The sequence below is a fragment of the Gracilinanus agilis genome, chromosome 2 (genome assembly GCF_016433145.1).
Source record: "Gracilinanus agilis isolate LMUSP501 chromosome 2, AgileGrace, whole genome shotgun sequence".
NCBI lineage: Eukaryota > Metazoa > Chordata > Mammalia > Didelphimorphia > Didelphidae > Gracilinanus > Gracilinanus agilis.
This window is the reverse complement of record NC_058131.1, coordinates 658,496,443-658,518,172: the sequence shown is the minus strand read 5'-3', so window position 1 is coordinate 658,518,172 and position 21,730 is coordinate 658,496,443. Positions and strand designations below refer to the sequence as shown.

The window sequence follows — 21,730 nt, the reverse complement described above, 5'->3', positions numbered from 1 at the left end:
TACATTTTAATTAGGTTCTCTCTGTAATTGAGAGTGTTGCTGGTGGCTGGGAGCACATAGTCCACACCTCTGCTTTAGAGGACAGAAGGCCAAAACTTGAAGAAAAATCAGCGAATGGCTTATGGCTGGGACAGTTTTTCTTTATTTATTTTTTGAAATCAGCAAAGTCCATTAGAAGCACTGGCAAGTATGCCTTGATGCTTGCTAGTGGTCTGTTTCATATGTCTTTTCCCTGTTTCCTCTGGGCACATTTGAATTGAATCAAATTGTATTGTAGGTCACACTTGGAATGCTTATACTGACTTATGAATCAAAGAATTTTGGATCTGCAAATGCAAAATATCATTTCCTGTTTTCCAGTTGTGTACTTGGGTCTGTTTTTCTTGGAAGTTTCCCCTTCATGTCTGGGCTAGGAAATTATATATGACCCACGTATTTGGTATTGAATAGGATACTGAAGAGGGAATCTATGTTTCTGTCATTTCACTCTCAGGCATTTTTATTTCAGTGTGACAGTGGGAGGGAACTGGAAAATTGATCTGAGCTGGTGAGTTTATAAAGAAGATATTTTTATTAATGGAAATTGGCTCCAGATTTGATTTTTATATTAAATAGTATCTCTCTATTGCCTCGTGTATAATTTTGTTCTTTTATATCTCTTGAGAAAAAAGCCAGAGCCCTCAAAATATTAATAAATACTGTTTCTGAGACTAGATTTGAACAAAGGTAGATGAGTCATCCTGCCCTCTCTCTGTGGTACTACCTATCTTCTAGGAGCTGTAGTCAGGAAGACATGAATTCAAATTTGGGCTCACATACTTAGTAGCTATGTGACTCTGGGCAAGTCACTTAATTCTGTTTTCCTCAGTTCTTTATTTGTAAAGTGAGCTGGAGAAGTTTGGCAAACCAATCCTGTATCATTGACAAGAAAACCCCAAACTGGGTCACAAAGAATCAGATATGATATCAGTTTTATATGAGTAGTTTAAAAAGTCTAGAATCTTTTTCTCTAATTTAGTAATTATTAGTTATGACTATTACTATTGCTGCTAGTACTATTATTATTACAATTATTATTAATTATATTATTAATTATAATTATTTCTCCTATTTCTCCTTCTGCTAATAATGTCATAGTCAGACAGGAAATATTTTTATCAGTGAATACTTGAAATAATACATCATATTTTTAAGTCTCCTTGATTGACATTATTTGTTCTAAAAAATAACTAATGTCTAAAAGTATCCTGACCTGATATCTGAGGTCCTTATTTGCTCAATGTTTTACTCTGCTAAATACTTATATTACAATGTATTCCCTTCTTGTAATTTAACAGTTCTCTTACCAATAAACTTTTTTTTAAACTCTTGCCTTCTGTCTTAGGATAGATACTAAGTAATGGTTTCAAGGCAGAAGAGTGGTGAGGGGTTAAGTGAATTACTAGGATCACAGAATCAGAAACTATCTGATATCAAATTGGTACCCATGACCTGCATTTTCCAGGCCTTGCTCTCTATCCACTGAGCCACTTAGCTGCCCCTAATATATAATGTCATATGTTTATCTTATTTCACATCATCTTCATTCAATAAACATTTATTGAAAAAGTCCTATGTGACTTCAAATTTAAGGATCACTAACCAATTACATATTTACTGATTAAAATCTTGTTGTAAGGCTGTATTTAAGATGGTTATTGAACCCTAAGAATCAGGGATCTAGTCATCTGAAAGTTTCAAATATCTTTTGGTGTTTTCTAGTTTGGATATTAGGGATTTTTTTTCTTGTAAATTGCCTCTGGACCTGCATATTTTGGGTTGAATTGAGTACTGTAAGAAATAATCCAGTTTAATTACATAATAAACAAAAATGAAATATGTTCACACATTAAAGAAAAAAGGGACTTAGATTTGCTCAGTCACTTAACAAGCATTTATTAAGTTCTTGCTGTGTTCCAGGCACTATGCTAAAAATTGTTTATATAAAGAAAGATGACCATATTTTTCCAGGCTTTAAATTAAAGTTTTAATGAGGAAACTAATACATACATAACTATGTTCCTAAAAGATACGTCCACTGTACCTGGGAAGTAGTCTCAGATGGAAGGCATGTGGTAGATTCTCAGTGGGGAGGATTGAAAAAATAAAGAAAAAAAACAAACTTCTGCATGAAGTGAGATTTGAGCTAGTAGTGAAGGAATCCAGGGAAGCTAAGAGATGAAGAAAAGGAGTGAGATCATTCCAGAAACAGAAAATTTCCAAGTAAATGCATATAGTCCAAGTGATAGAGTGTGATGGATTAGAAACAAGAAGTAGTACAAAATAACTGGATGGTAGAGAATTTGGAAAGGCATACGTGTAAAAAAGAGTGGAAAGGTAGGAAAGGACAGCAGGATTGTAAAGGGCTTCAAAAGCTAAATAGAGTTTGATATTGGTCCTAGAGATAATAGGGAGCCACTGGAGTCTTTTGAGTTGGAGTGAGGAAGTAACATACTCAGACATCAAAAATATCTTTGGCAGCTGAGCAGAGAGCTTAAATTAGAGAATAGAGAAATATTATCTCTTTTCTTTGCAATGAAATTCCCTTCTGCCCCTTTTCTTATTTCTCTCTTGCTCCTTCTTTTCCCAAGTTCCTACTGAGTTTGGACTGAGCAGGCTAAAAATAAGGCAAATGCGATGTCTTTGGGATATTTGTTTGAGATTACCAAACTAATGGTGGGAAAGAGGTATGGATATTTTTGTTGTTGATTGTTTATTTTCCCCTCTAGTTCCACATTCTGGATAAAAGTTGTTTAATTCAACAAAATCAAATCTAAAAAAAATCTGTTAAAGTTCCTACAACAATTGTTGTCCTTGTTGGTCAGGCAGAGATAAATTTCAGTTCTCATACTCATGGATTTTCATTTTTTTTAGTAAATATTTACTTATGAGCAAGGTCTAGGGTAGCCTCTAATCCCCTAAATTGAAACCTTAAAGGCAAGTCCCCAAATAAATGCCACCTTTTGATGAGTTTAGAAGCATTTCTGTTTTTCCTTTTATTCTCTCTTTCTGTGTAACTCTTAAAAACCCTCTGGACTTGTATACCCTGACACCTCAAGATGAAGAGACTACATTGTAAGTCTTTACTTGAAGTATTTTTCACTATAAGTGGCACTTCTGGGAAACTAGAGGAAAGAAGGGGAAAATGCTAGGAAATCTAGATGAAAATTACCTTCATCATTGATTGCTTTGGGATCGTGTGTGATTCAGTCCTTCATATGGTCATTGGAGGCAAGGGATTCACAGATATACTGAATTTGGGTGTACTGGGAGATTATAGTTCAGATTTCCCTGTAATTCCCTTTTACAATTTTAGAGTCAAAATACCAAGAGAAAAAGACAGACAAACATATAAGTAAGAGTACTATTGAATTTTCTCTGTCCAGATAGAGTGGTGAAGAATCTCAAATAAGGACATAAATTTAAGCTTTCCATTTAGAACCACCATTACCAAAATAAGTCCATTTCAGTTCCACCTCAGGACTAGTGTGTGAGTTTGTTTAAAGGTAGAGCAGCCCTCTTTAGAAGAAATATTCCAACCTTGAGTTTGGCAGGTGTGTAATGCAAATTTAATAACAGCCCTTTTTTACATTTACTGCAAGAATTGATTATTATGGGTTACAGAGAGAACTGTCAGTCCTCACAGCAGCTGCTTGATTCAACTGAACTTTTAAATTATTTGCCAAAAACTCTCTATTTCTCCCATGCCTGCAAAGTGAACAATTGTCTGATCTTTGGCAGCAGGGAGACAGTGATCTTTGGCTTCTGCCAGCTGAGAAATGGTTTGTTTTCCTTTCAAGCTGCACAGTATTCTTAAATTTTTCTTGACCATTAAATATTTTATAAGCCAGCTTCTAGCTGCTGAATGGCAAAATCTCATCAGACTGCAGATGTATGACATCAAAGACAGAGCCAGATTTTCTCTGTGTTTTACTCAAATGGTTAATCTGTCCTTAAAACAACCCAATTGTTTATAGGGTGGTAGGCCATTGTGAAATTTCTTCTTTCTATAAAATTCATTCAGTCAGTTCTAAAACAATATCAGTGAAATGACCACTCTTGTATTCTATCTGGACTTAATATTTCTTTTAGTTTCTATCTGATAACAGAAATCTTTCATGATCATTATGGTCATGTTGTAGCTAGTTCTACAAATAGTCACCTTTCCAGACAATCTTCCTCGATCAAATAAAAAGTCGTAGATTCTGAAAAATAAAACATATAAATATGGAGTCAGTCATTTGATAGCCAGTAGAATAATGTAAAAGGTTTTTTTAAATGTTTTCCAAAAATGATAAGTTCAAATTATTCTACTTAGCCTTCAAGGTCCTTCATAACCTGGCCTCATATTTAATTTATTTTTTCTTCACCTTTGATTTCTTAGTTATATCCAATTTCCAGATCATGAAATTCTCATTAAACTCCTAATACAACATTTGTATTTTCTCTACATTCTTACAGTTTTAGAAAGTTGCATGGGGAATAGAGAGATTAGAAGCAGATCTTGAACCTTGATCTTCCTGGTTTTGATCTCTATGAACCAAAGTACCACTATCTCATCTTGACCTCATCTTATCTACCTGTTCCTATATACTTGGTTTCCCCAGGATTTTCCTTCTGCTTAACTTGGGCTGACCTTTTTATTGTCATTTTGTTTCTGCATCCTCTTTTTCTATAACTTATGATCATGAGTTTTTTCTATTTTCATGATCTTGCTACTGATATGTAGAGCTTGGAATAGCTCTCATCTTTTTCTGCCAATCATATGTCGCTTCTCATTCAAGGCTTGCCTAAAAATCCATTCTGCTTCCATCATGTATAATTGATTTTTTTCCTCTGAATTTCTGTAAAACTCACTATCTTAAACTGGTACTCTGATGCTGATGCTCTAATAGATTTGATGCAAATATTGCTTCTGTTGATGAAAATTTTCCTTCAAGTTCACCAGGAGATGGAGTAAGAGATAAAAAGGGATAAAAGAATGTGATATAACAAGGGCCTTCCTTGCATTCTTTTGATTTAGTTATATTTTGTTATTACATCTGTATAAATAATAATCTCATAACTAACTTTGGTGAAAAAGGTATAACTTGAAGAAATGCAGATTTAACTAGTTATCAGGGGAACAACAAAAATAACAACCACAATACTTCCTGATAATTAGACTTTCCAAAAATTGAATGAGGGAATGAGTCCCAGTAGAAGATGGCAGCTTCCCTTTCACTATATTTCTTCAAGTGTAGGCGAGATAACTACTTTCTTGTAGTGTTGTAGTGCTTGATCTCAGACATTATAGATTGTACCAGAAAGCCTCCAGATCTATATCATGATAATGCAGTTCTAGATTCATAACAATTCCTCAGGAAATTTCTATTATTAGTTTTTGGATGCTTTTGGATGAGGGAGAGGATTATTTATTTGTTCATGCCTTTTATTGTATCCTCAACATTAAACATGGTCCTTGGCACATAAATGAAACTTAACAAATATTTATTGACTGTGAATTATGGAAGAAACTGTTATTTTGAAGAATACATGAAATCCTGATCTAAGAAGCATTTATTCCAGATATGTTTGGCTCATTTTTCTTTAAAAAATGTGTTGATAGAAAATGAGAGAGATTTGGAGAGATTTGAAGAGATTTTCCAAATTGTTGTTAAGTAAATTTAAACTAGATAAAGTCTTTGTCTAGAGACTTAGGTTCTCCTGAGGATGATGAATTGGAGATATGTTGAAAGGAAAAGAGAAATATGTTTTACAACCTTGACTTGCAAAAGGGCTTGACTGCTTGAGCTCATTCTCATTCTTCCTCAAAGGAGTTTGAATTCCCTTCCCATACAATAGAATGCTTTATTATGAAGGACAAGTAAGGGGAAAATGTATTGGGATATAAGTTATTTTATAATGTTAAACTTTTCCAAAAATAAGTGCATATACATACAAATAAAATGCAACCTATATAACTGGAGAATGAAATAATTATAGACTTTTGGAACTAGAAGTATTAAAGATTACCTACTCAAATGACATGCTTTGATAATGTTTATTTTCTATTTAAAAATTGTCTCTCTATCACTTTAAGAATAAAGTTTTATGTTCATATTCTGACTTTAAAATATACCCACAATCTGGTTTCAACCTTCCTCAATGTCATTACCTGATACTCTCTTCCATGTTTTTATTTTTTTTTTATTTCTATGTTCTACCAAATGCTCCCTCCTTCCTCCTATTCATTTGCTTTGTTACATGCACAGGCTCCTAGATTTAGGACTGGTAATTCCTTAGAAGTCAACAAATCCTCCCATTTTGGGGATGAAATATTTGAAATTCAGAATTAAGTAAATTAGTCCCATCAGTATTATGTGTTCAGGATTTGAACTCAGGTCCTTTGACCCCCAAATGATGATACATAACTTTTATTATTTCCCTAATCTTTCTAATCAAACATACTCTCAGGTTGCAATGCTTGAAATATACTTTTCCTTATCCAATCTCCATCTGTTCATGTCTTTGAACCTTTCAAGGTTGCATTAATATGCTTCTTCCTCCATCAATCATTTTCCTGACAAATTTCCTGTATCTTCTCATAATTTATTTATTTACACTAAACTTAGTTGTGAATATGTCCTGTGTCCAACTTCATAGATGGGCTATATTTATCTCTAACCTCATTAAGGTTAGGAATCACAGATTCATACTTGAAAGAAAACCTACAAAATATCTAGAGTGTAGCATTGGGAAACCAGAAAAGGAAACCTAGAAAATATCTAGAGGGAAACCATTTGAAGACAATAATGTAGATTAAAAGGGAAAGCTCCATGGCACAGTAGATAGTGTTCAGCCTGGAGTCAAAGACTCATCTTCCTGAGTTTAAGCTGTTGTTAGATAGACACTTACTAGCTGCACTGCCCTGGGCAAGTCACTTAACCCTGTTTATCTCAGTTTCCTCATCCATAAAATGAACTGGAGAAGGAAATGACAAACCATTCTAGTGTCTGCCAAGAAAACTCCAAAAGGGGGTCACAAAGAGTTGGATATGACTAAAAGCCAACTAAACAACAAGTATAGAAAACATATTTTTATAGCATCTAGCTCTTTCAATTTTATAGATGAAGAAACAGATCCAAAAATATTAAGTGATTAATTTGAGGTGACACAGTAAATGAGTAGCAATCAGAATTTGTAGCCAGGTCTAGTGATTTCAAACCCATTCTTCTCTCTTTTTTCCTGTGCTGTTATTTTAGGCTTCTGAATCTTCAACACTTGCCTATATACTTTACACATAATATTTTTTGGAAACCCTTACCTTCCATTATAGAATCAATACTGTGTATTGGTTCTAAGGCAGAAGAGTGGTAAGGGCTGTGAAATTGGGGGGGGGTGTCTAGGGTAAGTGAATTGCCCAGGCTCACACAGCTAGGAAATGTCTGATGTCATATTTGAACCTGGGACTTCCTGTCTTTTGATCTTGCTTTCCATCCATTAAGCCTCCTAAGCTCCCCCTCCCTTTTGCTAAATAGGTTTTCAATAAATGTTGTTTGAATGAGAATATAGACCAGCTCCATTCAGAGTGGTAAAGTGAGTTGGCCAAAAAGACACAATTAGTGATAAAGCAAAGACTAGAATTTATCTAAGTCTTTTGGTGTATAATCTAGTGTTCTTCTCTTTATAGCACAATAATGTGTATTCTATAGCTAGTTCTTGAAAAAAAAGTGATTTAAAATTACTCACATATTTGTCTCTATCTAATTTGGTCTATTTATTGCAGTAACTTAAATAGCATATTGGTTGGTCTCTGATATCCAATTGGTAATATTGCTATGAGAGATAATGGGCTTTTTCTATACCTCTGGTAAGCAAAGGAAATTTTAACTTTTAAGAAACTAATTGAAAAGAAATTTATTTGTAATATCTTTATGAAAGAAATTTAATTAGAAAAAAAACTGCTTTTAGCCTTTATCCTTGTTTTTAAAATTCTTTATTCAATTTTTTTAAATTTTTAAAATTGTTTTATATTTTAGAAAAAATTTTTCCATGGTTACATGATTCATGCTCTTGCTCTCTATCTCCCCCTACACCCCGTAGCCGACAGGCATTTACACTGGTTTCTTCATGTGTCATTGATCAAGACATATTTCTCTATTATTGATAATTGCTCTATAATATTTCTGTATTATCAATATTTGGTCATTAAGAGTCTACATCTCAAATCATGTCCTCATCAACCCATGTGTTCAAGAAGTTTGTTTTTCTTCTATGTTTCCACTCCTGTAGTTCTTCCTCTGAATGTGGGTATCATTCTTTTCCATAAATCCCTCAGAATTGTCCTGGGTCATTGCATTGCTGCTGGTACAGAAGTCCATTACATTCGATTTTTACCACAGTATATCAGTCTCTGTGTACAATGTGCTTCTGGCTCTGCTCCTTTCGCTCTGCATCAATTCCTGGAGGTCTTTCCAGTTCACATGGAGTTTCTCCAGTTCATTATTCTTTTGAGCATAATAGTATTCCATCACCAACAAAAACCACAATTTGTTCAGCCATTCCTCAATTGAAGGTTATACCTTCGTTTTCCAGTTTTTTGCCACCACAAAGAGGGTGGCTATAAATATTTTTGTATGTTTTTTTTTCCTTATTATCTCTTTGGGATACAAACCCAGCAATGGCATGGCATAATTCCAAAGTGCCATCCAGAATGGTTGGATCAATTCACAACTCCACCAACAATGTATTGATGTCTCAATTTTGCCACATCCCCTCCAACATTCATTGCTCTCCCCTGCTATCATTTTAGCCAATCTGCTAGGTGTGAGGGGATACCTCAGAGTTGTTTTGATTTGCATTTCTCTAATTATTAGAGATTTAGAACACTTTCTCATGCGCCTATTGATAGTTTTTATTTCTTTATCTGAACATTGCCTATTCATGTCCCTTACCCATTTTTCAATTGGGGAATGGCTTGATTTTTTGTACAATTGATTTAGCTCCCTGTATATTTGAGTAATTCAACCTTTGTCAGAGTTTTTTGTTATAAAGATTTTTTCTTAGTTTGTTGTTTCCCTTCTGATTTTAGTTGTGTTGTTTTTGTTTGTACAAAACCTTTTTAATTTAATGTAATCAAATTATTTATTTGACATTTTGTAATTTTGTCTAACTCTTGCTTGGTTTTAAAAATATTTCTTTTCCCAGAAATCTGACAAGTATACTATTTTGTGTTCCCCTAATTTTCTTATAGTCTGCTTCTTTATATTCAAGTCATTCACCCATTCTGAATTTATCTTGCTATAGGGTGTGAGATGTTGATCTAAACCTAGTCTCTCTTCTTTATTCAATTCTTAATTTATCATTTGGATTTGGGAACATCTCCTTTTTTCCATTATCATTAGTACATTTCCCTGTAGGGCACTGACTACTATTTATGGGTCTCAGACATTCTCCCCCAAAGAAGATAGATATCATCTGAATGTCAACTGATAATCTTGTTAACAATGGCCTGGGTAACTGGTAGATCACAAGGTCTAGTCACATGGCCTTTCTATGAAGGTCAAAAATTGACATGTACTTGAAAAAATTAAAAATATAAATAATCCTCCTTCTCAACTTGGAGAGTGAGAAACTTTTTGTTGCAGAGAATTAAATGTCAGGATTGTGCTGATAAATTAACAGACTTTCTTAGAAAAAAAGATACTTAAGGCATACTTTTGATTTTAATATTCATTATTTTCTCCATTTTTATGTCTTGATAATAAAAAATGAGCCTAGTTTGTTGTATTTCCTATTTTCTGAGGTCAAAATAAATGTTTTCTCTGAAAATGTAATAATTTTCTCTGTTTATCTCTCCTGAATCTATTGTCTATGTCAGTTTGTTTTTCAGTAGAGATTTTAGATTTTCCTCTATTTTCTCATTCTTTGAATTTGTTTTATTGTTTTCTGTTGTCCTTTGAAGACATTAGCTTCCATTAGTCCAATTCTAATTTAAGGAAGCCATTTTCTTCTTTAAAGTATAATTTAACTCTCATACTAAAGGGGACCTCAAGATATCATTCTGTGAAGAGAAAATTCAGTCAACTAAAGCAGCTAAAGAATATATATATATATACTAAATTATGTAACATAGAAACTTAATGGTAAATAAATTTAAAATGGCATGTATGATTTGAGTATCATATATGATAATAAGAGAATGCCCCTTGTAGCCTTATTAATGTAATGTTAGGAAGAAAAAACAAAATATATTTTGCACAATCATCTAGTTAATATAATTTATTACTTCCAAAGTTCAAAAAACAAAATATATAAATAGGTACCAAAAGTGTTTAGTTCAGTTCATGGATGTCAAATTTACCTCACACTATTAAAGAAACTAAAATAGTAGAACTCATCTTTATCCCATTGAGTTAGATATCACAAAAGGATAACCGTTACCTCCCTCACACTTCTCCTTTAGTTTCCCATCAGAGATAGAAGAAAGAATTGTGAATCTGTGTGGACTAGAGAGCTCCCTTATATCATTTATTGATCTACTCATTGGCAAAGTAACCAACTAATTCAATGTGGCGTGTGGGGTGGGTTAAGAATGGCCAAAATATTCAAACAAACAATATCATTCACTAAGATATTTCTGTTTGAGTGAGTTGTTTTGAACTTATAGGGATATGGTCAAATAAACAAAAATTTTAAGGATTTCTGTGCTTTTAGCAGGCTTTTTAAAAATAATTTTAATCAAAATAACATACATTGTCTAATATCTATGAGGAACTGAGATATATCTTTGAACATATGAATTTCGCTGGTAAAAAAACAAAGATGCTTTTTCACTGTGGGATGTTGTGGGGCAAAATATTTTTTAAGTTTAATTCTTACTGCTTCATTACTAAAGCTGACTTAAGACACAATAATGTGGCAATTCCTAATAGAGGAACATTTGATTTCAAATTGTAAAAATAATATGAACAACAACAAATGAAGGTATGAAAACATTAATGAATTTAAAGGTTAAATCCTCAGTGGAGAATTTATTTTCTCTAATTTATCTCAAGGATTTTCATTTATATATCCTGAAACTTATTAATCTTCAGGAGATGTTCAAATATGACTAGAGAAATCATCCCACAGCATAGTGTGGCAACCACTAGAGACAGCAATTGTCAGATGGAACTTAATTGATCGTAATTGACTTGCCATTGTATTGTACTCTGAAATTGTAGCTAATTAAAATCTCTGATTAAAAAACAAGAATCTCACTCTTTATGTTGTATGTTATGTAAATGACTAAGCTGTTCATGTAGGAATGATCAGTGAATATCAATAAATGGATAATAAGAAATTAAAGGAAAAGTTAGCTCACTGATAGTGAATTAATGTAGTGCAACAATCAGAGTAGCTGCTGAGAATGTTGTATTTCACATCTAATTTCTTGGTATGAGCTCTTGAATATTAAGCATTTACTGTGGACAAATGCTGTCACAGAAGTAATTTACTCTATGGATACCCACCTACGTATCCCAAATATTGAACACACCAAAAATTATACAACCTTTACATGTTATTTTCCCCATAACTATATTATAGAAGAGGGGTTTTGGATTATCCCCATTTGATTAGAGGAAAAAACTGAGTTTTAGCCATATGAAGGTGACATGGCTAATAGGTGTCAAAGTAGAATTTGAAAGCATGCCATCTACCTCAAATAGTCAACAGTTTAGGTAAAAACAAATCCATGGATATTAGGTGAAATTGATGAAATCATTGTTACCTTTTAATGTCCTTTTCATCTTTAAGACTCCATGGATTCATCATTCTTTTAGCATTAGGCTATTTATGGCGAGTCATGTAGACATAGGAAGAATAAGTCTCTCATGAAAGACATTAAGCCACCAAAGTTTCAGCTTTGGAAATTGAAAACCTGTTAGTGTCCCTAACATGGTATCAGTAACAGGCATCCGATTACAAAAAGCTTATATTTTAGAAGACGGGACAACAGCCTTTGCTTTCTATGTCTATAGAAACATTGAAATAATGGAACAGGGGAGAGTGGTCAGGACCTGTGACTTCTTATTGGTAAGGGATCTTTAGTGAAAATTCTATATAGTAAGCATATGTAAGCAAATCTGTAACTTTTCTATCAATGATAGTCTTGCAGAATTGCCTGATTTACTCAGTCACATAGCTGGTATGTCAAAGGCGGGACTAGAACCTCTGCCTCTTAGCACTCCAAGTCCAGGACTCTTTTTACTATGACATTCTGCCTTTTGTTCCATGTCTCTTAATATTTATCTGAAATCCCTGCAGATTTTTTTTCTATTACCTTCCCAATTCCTCTATTATTTTCATGCTTACATACAAGGGATGGTATTATGGGTTCTGGGAACTTGATTATTTGATATTTTGACAATCATATTTCAATATAATATGTGTTTTTAATCTATGCATTTAAAATAGTTTATTCTAAAATGGGATCCATAGGTTTTACCAGTTTTTTCAAAGAAGTCCATAATAAATGATTTAAAAACCACTAGCTTATAACCTCAAAGGTTGTCTAATATAAACCCATTCTTATATAGATAAGGAAACTGAGTCCTACCTAGAGACATTTAAAGTATTTCTCAAGATCACATAGATTTAATTTATAGATGAGGAAACTCAAGCAAACAGTGTTAAGTGACTTTCCCAAGATCACCCAGCTATTAAGTGTCTGAAGTCAAATTTGAACTCAGATCTTCCTGACTTCCTGTCTTGTGTCCTATCTACTATACCAGTGATGGCCAAACTTTTTAAAGAGGGGCCAAAGGAAAGGAAATGCTCATCTGTCAGTCTGTTTCTAAGGCAACTCTTTTGAAATTTCATTGTATTGTATCCTACTCATTGTATTCATCAGATTAGGAATAATGCCACTGGCCAGATAGAACATTTCAGAGGACTGCATCTGGCCCATGGGCTGTAGTTTGTCCATCACTGTCCTAGATCATCATGCTATCCCAATGAATATTAATTTAAGTAGATAAATATAAGTATAAACATATGTATATAAGGACATGTGGACATATATGTATGCATCTATACACATATAGATATGTTCGCATGCATTTGTGTGCTTGTTCATAAATGTGTGAGTGTGGGTATAGTTTTTCCAGAAAGGAAGCCAGATGTTGCGTCCAGAAGCTTGACCATTCTGTTTTCCTCAGAGGGAGGTGTTACTCAGCTACCATTATATCTATCTGTTTCCTTAAATATTATCAGTCCAGGGAATCTGACATTAAGTTGAAGCTCCCTTCTAATCACTGTTTCATTCATTTAAGTGAGTGACATAATCCCAGGCTTTACATTCCAAACTTCACCCTTTTCCCACCAAATACCAGTTCCACAATAATTATGCATAGCTAGTAGCAAGGAAACGCACTTAACTCATGTGACAGAAACAGAAATATCAGAGAAAATACAAATAGGAGAATACACCTCAGGCAACTGTTTAATTGCTCTTTTCACAAATTTTCCTTTCTAGCCAAATATCTCCATCTCCATAACTTTGCATAGTCTTGTGCCATGTCTACAATGTACCTCCTCTTCTCCTCCACTCTCCAGAATTTCTCTGATTTTTCTTTCAAGTGTCAGCTTATGTGCCAGTGCATATAAGGAAGGTTTCTCACTCTCCTTCATCATTCAGTTGTTAGTAAACTTTGCACCTGCTCCTCAAGATTAGATACAGGCTTAATTATTTACATGTTGTGTCCTCTGTTCTTCTGAACTAAGTAGAATGTAAGGTTCTGGAGGACAGAGGCTGCTTTCTTTCTTCTTTATTTCTTACTTCCTTCTTCTTTCTTTCCTTCCTTCCTTCCATTCCTTCCTTTCCCCTTCCTTTTTTCCTTCTTTCCTCCTTCCTTTTTTCTTCCCTTCCCTTCCCTTCCTTCCTTCCTTCCTTCCTTCCTTCCTTCCTTCCTTCCTTCCTTCCTTCTTTCTTTTTCTTTCCTTTTGTTTTATCTTTGTACTCCCAATATCCACATGTAAAAATAATGTGTCTTGATTTGAAATGACTTGCATTAGAAAAGTGACATTTCTCTCTATATCCCTATCCCTCAAAGAAAACTAAGAAATAGCAAAGATCTAATTCTATTAAATAGGTGAATCCAACATTCTTCACACATGAAATTCTGTTTCAGTATTTGTTGCATTAGCATTTTAATTATGCAATAAAGGGAGAAACACTGAAGGAATAATTGGTTCTGCTATTAGCCAATTAGAACTGTAACTAAAAAAACAGAAATCCACATTGCCACCAAATAGTCACGATATCAGTTGATCAGATGTTTAATAACATGTGGAGGCAATAAAAAACGAGAGATGGAAGTATCCATTTCCCATGTACCATATTTGTTAAAATCTAAATTAATGAAAGCAGACACAGAAAACTTTACTACCATATAACTCATCTTTTTTTTTTTAACTGCTAATATGTTTTCTAAACTGGATATATATGGAGTGGTGAGTCAACTGATTAAAATATAATTTAGAAATATAACAATATTATAAAGAGACCATATTCTGCATAACTGTTCCCATATGAACAGAGGCAGCAAGTTGTCTTGCTTGTCCATATTGTGCCATGAAGTCCTATCCTTCTTTTCCATAATAAAGTCTGTCAATACACATAATTCTAGGATTGCTTATGGGACCTGTCTAGCAAAATGGGCTTGGATTTTGATGAGATACTGACTGTATTTTTCCTTCCCTTGTGTTTCCTTTGACAGATACGACCACATATTCCACTGAACGATCAGAGCACTTTAAGCCCTGCAAAGACAAGGATCTTGCATACTGTCTGAATGAAGGAGAATGCTTTGTGATTGAAACCTTGACTGGGTCACACAAACACTGCCGGTAAGCCAGGGCCATCCACTGACCCACAATCTTTTCTGTTCACTCTGTGCATAGCGGGGGAGAAAATGGAATGTGGCACAATATAGAGACAAACACCAAAATCGTTGTGATGGATGAGTTTGAATGGTAAATATGGGAGGCCAAAGTGCCTCGTCTTCTCTAATATCTGAGAAATATAAACCAGAAGTCGGAATGTTAAGTGCTAAATTTGTTGCACTCAGCAAACACTTATCTATATACATATTATATTCTTATAATACATTTATTTAAATATTACTCAAATATTTAATTTCATTCATGATAAGACTCATACATGTCAAAGAATAATGTTCTCATTTATTCCCTGATGTTCAGAAATACTTACTTCTAATTAAACCAGCCTTTCGAGGAAAGACAAAAGAAATGATTATGTGATGTTGAACCACCAGGCCAAATAGCTAGCACTAGCTTCAGCTCCCTGGATCATCTCTAGAAGTCCATAAGCATGTTCTAATGAAATTATGGTGTCATGCTTTTCCCTCAGTTCATTAATTCCCTTGAAATTTATCAGTTTTTAAAGGAAAACACACCTGCTCATAAAAGACCTTTTAGTAAGAATAACCAGCCCAAATGTACCAAAACAGCCCCATGCCAGGCAGAGCACAAAGCCATTGGTGGGGTTATGGAAGGTGGCTGTTTTATGACGTCTTCAGACACAGGATTACACCCCAATTGCCAATAAACAGGTTCCAAATTTATGTAGATAAGTAATGCGCTTATAGGCACTGCAGCTTCATTGCTTTGCACCCCTTTGTAGGAAATCAAATTAGAATCAGAAAATATATATCCTACTGAGTTCTTATTCCCCAGACTACACTTATAATTTGTTTTTTTCCTTGAATTTTATAAGCTTCACTGATCATTTATATCCAAACCTCTTTCCTTCCTTTTGTTTTTCTCATATGATATAGTTATTAAATTGATTATTCTGAATCATAGAACACAGAAAATTGTGACTCATTTTTTCCCCTTTCGCTAGAGCTGTTGCTTAACTATATACTTCTCCTCAACCTACAGCATTGCTTGATTATTTAAAGAAGCATTAGATCTCAAAACCCATGACTTAGAGGTTCTGGAAATAAAATCCCTCTCTACTTGCATGAAATGGAAACTTTGGACAAAGTTTGGCCAGTTATTTAAGCACACAGTGAGGGACAGTTCTGATGCTGTTCCTTAGCATAGATGGTGATTGAGTTGATAGCCTTGGGACGTCTTCATTAATGCTGGCTTCTCTTTTCCTCTCATGTTGGTACATTAGTTTCAGAGGACTTGCTATTTTGAATCATGAAGAACTAATGAATGCTTTGCATCTGATGTTAAAAATCTTTAAAGGTTATTCAAATAAGTGTTTACAATATTTAATGCATTTTTTTAAGTTCGACTAGGAGATTTTACCATTTTGGGGAAAGGATGGTACTCTCTTTAAGACAAGATTGCAGTAGTAATTTCTCTCTTTTTTTTAAATTTAAACTTCTGAGTACATTAGTATAGGGAAATACCAATGAGGAAATTCTATCAAAACAAGTTGGAAGCTATAAACTCAAGTCTCGCTGAATTTCCCAGGAGTCTAAGAGATTAAGTCATTTGCCAAGGGACACACAGCCAATATGTGTAGATATTGAACTTGAATTCAGATAGCCCTGGCTCTGAGAGCAATTCTTTATCTGCTATAGTATGACTGTCTCTTTGATCATTTCATAAGAGATTAAGAAGTATTATTTAGAATTTTTCTATGTGGCCAAGTACATAGAATGTTGGGACATAATTTAGGAAGATACGCATTCATATCCAGACTTTTATGACCTTGGAAAAATTAATCTTTCTGCCTTGCTTTATTCATCTGTGAAATGGGCATAATAAGAAATGGAGAAAAATGGGAAATGATACCGGCATAGAAAGAGATATAGAAAAAAAAAAACAAAAGCAAAGAGGGATAAGACAGACAAATAGGCAAAGTCATAGAAGTAGAAAGAAATACAGATATGGGGACCTACACGCAGAGAGAATATGATCAGAAAGAAAGAATGTGGAAATTTAGAATAAAAAAAAGTAGAAAAAAGACTTGTTTTGATAGAATTTCCCAGGAACCCAAAGATCTAGATTCCTGAATTCTAGTTCTAGCTGTATCACTTAATAGTCATGTAATCAAAATGTACTTTTAAAATACAAATAGGATTCACTATTTTAACATACTAGCTGAAATGTGTGTATATGTATGTATTTATATGAGAAATTTGGATGAACACTTATATAGCCTACCTATTTTCCTTAAGAAAATGTGAAAAACCATATCAAATTGCTTTTCATCTCCGAAAAGGGGAAAAGAAGGGAAAAAGAGAGACAATATGGATGTTATATATTCAGAAAACATAGACTAAAATTATTATATTTAATTGGGAAAATAAAATATCTTTGAATAATATCAACACAAGAAAATTGTTAAAACTGTATCATGCCCCATCCCTTTACCTCTTTATTATAATGCATGGCTCAAGTAGTCATTATTTTTAATACTAAGATACTTATAATAAGAAGAAATGAGACCATTGTGAATGGTGTGGGGATGGGGAGGCAAACCCATTTAGCTAGAATATTCTTTCATTCATCCTTCTTTTTCCTCTTGACTTAAGCATCATCATAATTAAAGGAAGATATCTCCATTTACTTTCTGAATCAAGGAAATTACTAGGAAAACAAGCAGCTAAATTGTTTCATGCTTATTTAACACCTAGTTGAGGACCACTTACACCTGTGGTCCTAGGCTCCCCATTAAGCATGATATATAGTGGCCCAGCTCCTGTTAGATGGAAGCTATTATCATTTACTGTTATTAGGTTGATGAGCAAGAGCTTTCAATTAAACACTTTCTGATTAAATAATATCTACTCCATTCAGATGTTTTTGTTAATATTCAATTTGTTCCTGTCAAAGAAACTTGTTTCCAAACTGATTCCATGTATTTTGAAAGCATAGAATAATCTTGGGATTTCACTAATAGGTATAATTCAACCAGAGAAGAAGAAAAAATATGAGAAAGAATACAAAGGACAATACAGCTTCTCAAATAAAAAATGTTCTGAAGGAAACCAGGAGTTTCTGTTCATAATTAATTTTCTCGTTTTATTTAGATATGTGGAAACCTGGGGAAAGGAGCATTCCTTATTGTCATCCAAACTAGAAATGACCACTTTTATTTAAATATTTGATAAGTATTTTGAATAGAACAAAAGTGAATTGGGGACAACTTCAAGTTTAAAAAATGTTTTCTTCACCTGATTATTCATTACCCATAATTGGATAAGTTGAGTTAGAAATATTTTAACCATTATTAGGGAAATATCATGGTACTAGTGATCTGATTACTGTTATAGACACATAAATGCACACACACACAAAGCACAAAACACACATACTTTAATGATTCTACCTCTTTCCCCATATCTTGAGCTCATTAGTCGGAAATATGTTTCAGAATAAGAACTGAAGGCTATTGTGTTGTTAAGGTGCCAAGAAGGACCTTGGACCCCAAGGAATTCCTCATCTACAGTATCTGAGAAAGCTTTCTTACCTAATATTTTATATTTCCCTCTCCTCACAGATCAAACTTTTCCCTGGGGACACATGATAAACCCTCCTATTACTGAATGAGAAAGAGAACATAACATTAATTTTAGTCTATCTGTGGATGGCAGAAAATATCCAGGGGACTGATCTGAGTTGGTTAGGTTTTACAAAGTAGTGATTGTTGAGAGGTCTCCCTAGATTAGGCTAATTGGATTCTTTTCTGAGTGAACGTCTTTGAGGTTCACCAGATATTGTCTATCAAATAATAATATCCATGGGAGAAATTCAAACAGTTGCTAATGACTTTGAGCATCTAAATGAAAAGAAATGCAAGACCTTCTCTATTTAGTAATATAGCCATCACTCAGGGAGATCTAGTAACATTTAAACATTAAAACACTTACCTTCTGTTTTGGAATCAATACTAAGTATTGGTTCCAAGGCAGAAGAGTAGTAAGGGATAGGTTGTTAGGGCCTGACTCTATCCACTAAACCACCTAATTGTCCCCAATATATTAAGTTTTGCTCAAGACTGGTCCATTTTCTAAATATTTCTTCCAAAGCCTTAAGAGAGAATAACTTAATGACTTTTATTTTTTTGTTGTCAATAAAATAAAATAGAAAACAATTATGCATCAGCCTGTGTTCCATGTACTGCAGTAAGGTGATTCTGAAACATTCTAAGAGAGAGTTTGGCTCTAAAGATAATATAATATAGTGTCTATAATAAGACACAGAATAATAACAGGATGAAAATCTTAAGAGGTATTTCAAGTTCATCACAGATTTTCCAAGGTAAACATTGAAACATTTAGCTGATGATATTTGTCTCAACCCAAATATAATTTAAGTAATTTGCTCTAGCTATATTCACAAGTCAATGGTGTTCATAATAGAAGGTATACTGATTGCCCTTGCTATGAAAAATATTCCAAGTTATAATGAAACTTCCCTTTATTCTCAATCAGTGTAGCTTGTCAAAATAGTTTCATTTTCTAAAAATGGATATTAACCTTGGAGTACTATGACACCAAGGAAGCAAACTGTTTATTCTCTTCTAAAATATTTTCCAGTTCAGTCTTCCTCAAGAGTGGAGTTATCCTGAAATGATTTATGGTGAATTTTAAGACCATGATGAAGAGCACAAAAGTATATCTATGAAATTCTTATCAAATGTTCTTAAACCAGTCATTTAAACTCTACATAATATTTATCAAAAACTTGCATTTAAGCAAAGAACAGGATTTCTTCTGAATGAATTATTTATTTCATGTCTTTGAAAAAGTGATGAATATAGATTTTGAAGGGATATATGTAAAAATTGTAAACATGGGCAAATGAATGCAAAAAACTTGGATGTGTGTATAACAATTATTTCAAGGAAGTAAAAACCTAAAATGATTAGAGGATTTTGTCAGAAGGACAAAAAATTACATTTGAAGAGAAAACAATGTAAGGATAGCACCTCTGCTTTGGGGCAGATGGTAAAATGTCAACAGATGCTCAGTTTAGGAGAATGATTTTCAAACTGGAAATAGTTGAACAAGTGGGGAATTAAAACCCCAAAGAATAAGAAATAGCATAAGATCACCTTGTTTCTTGAACAAAATTTAAATAATCTAGCTAAGATTAATTACATCACTAGACACTAAAGGAAAGTTGTAGGAGTGATCACAGCATTGCTATTCACGATTTTAAGGAATCATGGGAAAGGGGAAAGGTACTAAAAAATTGAAGATGGGAAATGGCCCAGTTTTTAAAGAGGGGAAGGTATATTTTAGAATCCATAGATTGGTAAATTTGCTATTACTCCATAAGCAATAGTTTAGCACAGATTATTAAATACCTCATATTCAATGTTCATTGTTTCTACCACATGATTAGGATACTATTTACTATTTACTAATGGATTTATCCAAAAAATCCTCTTTTAAACACAATACTTGTGATAACTCTGAGTTAACTTGGGTTTATTGAAGGACAAAATAACCCCATTATCTATTTAAATATGGTTTCTAGATAGTAATGTGTTAAATATCATGATTTACTGTATTCAAATTTTGAGACATTTGGATATCCTTGTAAATCACCTTTGATATCCTTGTAAACAAGACAGAGAAAATGAGACTAGGAGATTAAAGTGAACTCTTAGCTACTTGAAGCATGAGGATACTCAAAGGGTTTTGTACAATGAATGAATGCAAACTTAAAGAGGTTATAATGGTGACTTATTGGGTACTTATTCCTAGTGTGTTTTTTTCAGTTATTGGAATTAAATTTTTTTTTAATTTTAAACCTTTGACTTCTGTGTATTGACTTATAGGTGGAAGATTGGTAAGGGTAGGCAATGGGGGTCAAGTGACTTGCCCAGGGTCACACAGCTGGGAAGTGTCTGAGGCCGGATTTGAACCTAGGACCTCCTGTCTCTAGGCCTGGCTCTCAATCCACTGAGCTACCCAGCTGCCCCCTATTGGAATTAATTTGCAAAGGAGATATTATGGTGGATGAGGAAATGTGCTTAGATGTAAAAAGATTTGGGGTCAAATCCAAGACTTTCTATTTACTAATTCTAAGATCATTTAAAAAATGTTGGACTGCCCTAGCTTTAGTTTTCTCATCTGCAAAATGAGTTTTGGACCAATTGACATATAAGATTCCTTCTGTATTTAAATACTATAACCCTAAAATATTTTCATGAAATTTATAGATGATGCTTATTTATAGATATAAATTAGTACATTGGTTTATAAAATCATGTTTCCAAAAGGTCTTTCTATAAATTTAAATATTTACTTACATCTAATATAATTAAATTTTAAGAGTATAAATATAAGATCCTATACTTATATTTCCTCAAAGAAAATGTTTTTTTGTTTTATCTTTTTTCTTTTCCAATTGTATCTTTACTCATCCTTTCCTAATGAAGCCAAACAAAGGAATGATTAATTATTAAAAGGAGGGAATTACCTCTTTAGCAAAAAATAAAATTTGTTTGACTGTTGCACAATATTTCACACTAATAGTTTACCACCTCTGCAGAAAAGGGAAAGAAGTAAATTTTCTCTTCTCTTCTTTTGGGATAAAATTTTCATATAATTAAACATTTTTCAGTTATGTGTTTTGGTATTTTTCTTTTCATTTACATTGCTGTATATGTTTTATATACACACATATAATTTTATTCAAATATATAGTGTCTAGAACTCATTCTTTA

The 21,730-nt window shown here is 33.4% G+C and overlaps 1 protein-coding gene across 3 annotated transcripts in view; it reads left to right on the top strand.

Moving 5' to 3' along the window:
• NRG3 (neuregulin 3) overlaps positions 1-21,730 on the top strand; it is a 1,114,098-nt gene that overhangs the window by 410,921 nt on the left and 681,447 nt on the right. For all 3 annotated transcript variants that reach the window (XM_044662771.1, XM_044662770.1, XM_044662769.1), the window contains exon 2: positions 14,784-14,913. In XM_044662771.1, the coding sequence (XP_044518706.1) occupies positions 14,784-14,913 (130 nt within the window). The remainder of the gene's footprint in view (positions 1-14,783; positions 14,914-21,730) is intronic.